General features: G+C 43.0%; 3 protein-coding genes across 3 annotated transcripts; all 3 read right to left on the bottom strand.

The window, feature by feature from the left end:
• Positions 1-542: 542 nt before the first annotated feature.
• On the bottom strand, positions 543-2,135 carry PHALS_03012 (uncharacterized protein; the record flags this gene model as incomplete). Its single annotated transcript, XM_024721089.1, has 3 exons — positions 543-653; positions 1,911-1,982; positions 2,052-2,135. 3 exons carry the CDS (start codon positions 2,133-2,135, stop codon positions 543-545), a joined length of 267 nt encoding a protein of 88 aa, XP_024572832.1.
• PHALS_14904 (uncharacterized protein) lies at positions 2,136-3,160 on the bottom strand. Its single transcript, XM_024721078.2, has one exon. The coding sequence runs from the start codon at positions 3,017-3,019 to the stop codon at positions 2,606-2,608; it is 414 nt and encodes a 137-aa protein (XP_024572831.1). The 5' UTR covers positions 3,020-3,160; the 3' UTR covers positions 2,136-2,605.
• A 370-nt stretch (positions 3,161-3,530) lies between these two features.
• PHALS_03011 (EKC/KEOPS complex, subunit Pcc1) lies at positions 3,531-5,036 on the bottom strand (the record flags this gene model as incomplete). The annotated part of the gene is made up of 7 exons (XM_024721067.1): positions 3,531-3,616; positions 3,704-3,726; positions 4,370-4,427; positions 4,496-4,539; positions 4,615-4,731; positions 4,809-4,937; positions 5,008-5,036. The coding sequence occupies 7 exons, from the start codon at positions 5,034-5,036 to the stop codon at positions 3,531-3,533; spliced, it is 486 nt and encodes a 161-aa protein (XP_024572830.1).
• Positions 5,037-5,187: the final 151 nt, after the last annotated feature.

Genomic DNA, 5,187 nt, shown 5'->3' with positions numbered 1-5,187 from the left:
CTTAGGACCTCGTTTGAGTCCTTTCAACAGAAACTCAGACAGGTCACTATCAAAGTCACACGCAAAAAAATGCAAAATGCCCGGCAAATGAAATTGCACGACATGTTCAAGGACTAAATTTGAAACTGTCTTTTCCGAAATAAATTGCGTACATCTCTGGGATGCGTACTTAAATGGGTGCGTACTTAAGCGGGAGGCTACTGTAATGCAGCTGTTATTCTAAATGATAAAATGATAAATTTATCATTGCTGTATATCTTTCTTTTTGAGCGTTGTCTTGCCGAAAACATTAGGTTGTCCAGTATATACTGACATGCTGCATATCTCTTTCGAGAAACGAAAGTAAGCACGTGAGTCAGCCGAAAAAGACATGAAGCTCGATTTTGGAAATATTAATATTCTTCACATTCAAATCTGTTGGTTTGAATCATGTATAGATACTGTCTCGGACTTCTGGGAAAATACCGAATCCATCTTGACGATCTCAAGCCATTGCAGCGTATTTTGAAAATATGTTAACATACTTCTCACACATTAAAGGGTCAAAGTTTGACAACAAAGCGCTGAGTGTATTCGTTTCCACCAGGCAAGCCTTTAACGGATGATAATACCGCTGGGTCAAGCTTGTTTGATAAAACACTAACAGCTGGCTCCTATGTTAAATTAATAGGCAAGTCAGCGAGCGTCCACTTATAATCAGTAGGAAGTTTCGCTCACTCTTCAACAAAAACAACCATTCACAATGGCACTTGATCATCATCACCTCTTCGAAATATTTTCAGGTAGAATATATATAACGATCCTGATAACCTTCGACGTCGTCCAGCCTGAAATAACTCAAATAAGGAGTTCTGCTCAAAGCACACAACGCTTCGCTTCTTGCGTGCAACCCGCATTAACCATTCATTGCCCCCTTTTCTTATGGACTACGTGACCCACGCGCTGAAACTATTCCACTCTGTCCGTCGTGCCTAAACGTAAGAGGTTGGCGTGGATCTGTCGGTGTTGTTGAAATCTGTCTACTGAATAAACGTACATTAGTCGATAGTTTCGATACCTTGCTAGCGCCTCTCTTTCTTGACTGGCAGTGAGCGCTCGGCAAACGTCACACACTTGTTGAAATGTTAATCAATCCATCACTTCAGAGGATATGTCCTGCTCTGCTCGGCGTGTAGCCCTTCATTCCGCTCTTTTGGAGATTTGCCATTGCAACGTAAGCGTAGCTCTTAATGTTATCTATCCACATGTGCTCGATGTGAACGATCGTCTTGAACGTGCTCGAGACATTCTGTGCTGAGATATAAAAAACATGTTTGGCTCCCTACAATAGGTCATTCCAAATGTGATCGTGCGATTATATGCAGAGTTTGGCAGATCATTGGATGTCAGCCCCTTTCAGCATCGGCCAGCACCAGAAAGCCTTGTTGACACCATATTTTCACCGAGTCATCTCCACAAGCATCCGATTAATTGGCTCAGCCATCCCTTTCTGCTCCAATTCATATCGTACCATAAACTCTTGCTTAAAACGACTGCTTCTGCTGAAAGCATCAGCTGCCGCATTTTAATAATCTCCTCCGCTGTTACTTCGACGGAACGCTAAACAATTTCGTATAAGAAATCGCTTTTCTTGCGAGCTGGGTAGCCACTCAAGTAGCAGTTCTTCATTAAGCTTAATCCGTCGCATACATGATACCCTGACATAGATGCTCGGTCATACGCTCTAAGAAAGCTTCAACGCTTGCTTGACGTATTTGCACACCTTGCATATTATTGCTGGTGCTACCTCTGTGCCGCCCATTGACTAACTCTATCAATCCTCAATCCTCAGTGTGCCTTACCCAAGTGTCGATGCCAGAGATCTGCACCAGTATATAATTCCAACGTATGTTTGAGATTTACCAGCAAACCTTATTATGGCCGATAGCGTCACGACGCTTAATTGCACGTTCGTTTGCGGGCAATTGCACGACATTCCTCGCCTACAGTTTTTATGATCAGGTCTTCGAATAATAGGGTGTTCTGATGTGCATTCTCATCCGCAAGTCTACCCTCCGGGCATGCTGCTGCACTGCACCGTAACCGAGAAGCTTTATCTTCGAACCACTCTTGGCACTTGAGATGTCACGTGGCATTGTTGTATCCGTGTAGTCCGTATATCTTTGCAGCCATTACCTGTGCATGAAGTTTAATTCTTCCGCGTCGCAAAATGCAACGTTTGACTGGTCATGGTACGTATCCGAATTGCGCCCACCCGCACGGTATCTCGCGCATAGCAGCCCGACTAACTGCAGCCGTAGAAAGCTGATAGAAAAGGCTTGATCCTTCGCCCGTGCTGTTTATCCATTATGTGCCAGCGCACAATTTATCCAGGTCGCTTCATTTAGAAGCAATGACTCTTGCTGACATGCATGTTTAACAATCCCATCTCCGACGAGGTTAGCAGTACTGTAACTTTCAATGAACATGAGAAACGCCCTGAACAATGCTATCGTAGCTCACAGGTAGACTTCGCAATATTACAGCTCATACGTTTTCCTTGTTCGGAACACATGCGGCATTTTTCACTATCATAACATGCTCGCTAACAGAGTATGCAGTTAGCTTAAATCGCGCAAATTCTCTCTAGGCTATAGCTCATTTGCCATGTTTGCGTCCAACGAAAGCTGTCGAGAGTCGTCCATGTTGACATTGCAATCGTCGTAGTGACAAGCTGGAAATCGCTCAAAATGACGACAATTGCCGCGCGTGCCTCTTGTTTCTTGGTTACTATCATTGTGAATCCCCCCGCAACTTCTTTTCCGTAATCATGCACGGTGTTGGACGAGAAACGGCAGCTTTGAGAGCTTAAACTCTCAATCAAGTGGGCGCCATCAAAATCGCAAGGGAAGTCGCAACACATACGAATGGAAGCGTTATTCGTGAATAAGTGGAATAGAAATGAAGCATCTTCTTTCGGCAACAGCTTGACTGTATCCTTACCGATAACAGTGACGCTGACCACATCAAGATGGGCCATGATATTGGCCGTTAAAGACCTGTATATTCAGCGGTGAGGTAAAACTTGATAGACAGTGAAGGTAAGAATTGTTGCAAGGTTTAATGCTTCGCTAGTGTATCTTGCATCGTTCTATAACATTGCACTTCCTGGCAAAGTCGGGCAATCGGAAGCTTTAATTCGACAAATCCGCGCTCATTAACGCATAGGATCGTAAGTTCCACCCAGAGCGAAACCGAGAGCCTTTAAAAAAACCGGGTTTTGAATCCGCCCTTTCTAGTGACCTCGCTACGATTTTTTTCCTGCTTTGTCTAGATTGAACTCATCGCGGAATAATCCATCCTTTTTAATAGTCGTTCATATAATCTGCAATTTATTAATCAAGGTACTTTCAATTAAAAACTGTCATTTAATGTTATGATTTCATCAATGCTAGCGAGCAAGCAATCTCTTACTTAAAAATGACACGAAACACATAGACACCGTAAGCCTTTGATGGCCAATTTGGAATTAAGCAAAGTTGCTGTGATTGCTACGAACTTGCAAACGAGCACATTGATATGATCCCAAGTTCGTAATTGTTAAACTCGTTTGTTCTAATGGTCACTTGGGATCCGTCTGGAAAAATTCATCAAAAGCAGCAGATCAAGAAGATATCATTATAAGAAGATTATGTGTGATAGGGATATCATGCAAATATTGTACCAAATGGGCCGTTGTGACGAAAACTAGGAAACGGTCATACCCTTAAGTTTATACCGTGCTTTAGCTGGAAGCGTTTCGCTCTTCAGTCTCATTGACGAGCTTCTTGCCACGAAAACTTATATTGTATCGTTTTTATTCGACTGTCTTGATCGGAAGGCCAAGCGTATCACATTGTCCAGAATTTATGAGCTCAGAGCTCCATCTTGATGATGACAAATATTACAAATTCGCTCTTGTTGATGTTACAGGTAACAGCAGCGCGTGAAGCAGCTGCGCTTCACGTCAATACGGCTTATAAATTCGGGCCTAAGCCGCAGTCCAGTTCACAGACCTTGCCTGACCACTTTGCATTGTTACCGTACTACACAACAAGACCCGTGTAAGTTAATACCCGTTTTAATAGTAATCCTGACATGACGTCTTCCTTATAAAGGGGTCCAACTGTTTCCTTAATAAGTTGGAAAGGAACGTGTTAAATACACGTGTTTAAATCAAACGTGCCCTTCGCTCAACCTGTGCATAAAAAGGCAACGAGCATACCACCTAGACACCCTCAGAGACAGCGATGAGTGTTACAATAGATGATGTACAATAGATGATGTACATCATACATCATCTATTGTAACGCTCATCGCTTTCTCTATTGTACATCATCTATTGTAACACTGTATTGCACGGGCATAGCTACTGGAAAACGATTTCTTGACTTTAAAATGTGGAAACACTTGTTACATAAACGCCACGAAGTTCGAAATAATGGCCATGTTTCAAATACTCAGCAACGAAACGTACTCAGAATTTGAGTGCATGCAATATTGTTAAAAAACGCGTCTTTGCTCAACCCCACATGTGAACACGCAAAAACCACCATTGTGCAACAGTATTCTGGCCATTTCGCCTCACTCACTCACTCGTTATACTCCTCAAACTCCTTAAACTCCAACAGCGTTCTGGCAGTCAACAGGCTCATGTCGTAAAAGGAAGAGACAGCGGCGCGTAAAAGACGAATTTCGGTGGCCTCGAAGTGGCTACAACGTAATGTAGGAAGCACAATCGTCACAAATTTTTAACTTTTATCGAATCATAGCTAAGCAAATAAACATACACATGAAGCTCAGTCCCCGTGACGATCATTGTACGGTAAATATCCTTTGGTTGCAGCTCCTCATCCACTTCAAGAGTCTGCAACACGTTCTGCGCGTCCATCTTATCGCGAAAGCTTAGACTTAAATCGCTGCAGAAGTCGACAAAGGTGATTATTATGTAGGTACTACGACTACTGGTGATAAGGACGTCCGACGTACCACGCGAATGGGTGCGTCGAGCTACTCATGGTTGTCTGCAATGTAGGTCGCCTTTTTTGTCGGTACATTACCGGTCTTACGCGCTCATGAATCCATGATTGTTTTTGTCCAATCATATCATGAATTCATCGTGATTTTTACCCGTTCCCGCAGAAAATACATCAGTTTTGTCCAATTGAA

Source organism: Plasmopara halstedii (assembly GCF_900000015.1).
Source record: "Plasmopara halstedii genome assembly, contig: Scaffold_208, whole genome shotgun sequence".
Taxonomy (NCBI): domain Eukaryota; phylum Oomycota; class Peronosporomycetes; order Peronosporales; family Peronosporaceae; genus Plasmopara; species Plasmopara halstedii.
This window is presented reverse-complemented; position numbering and strand designations above follow the sequence as displayed.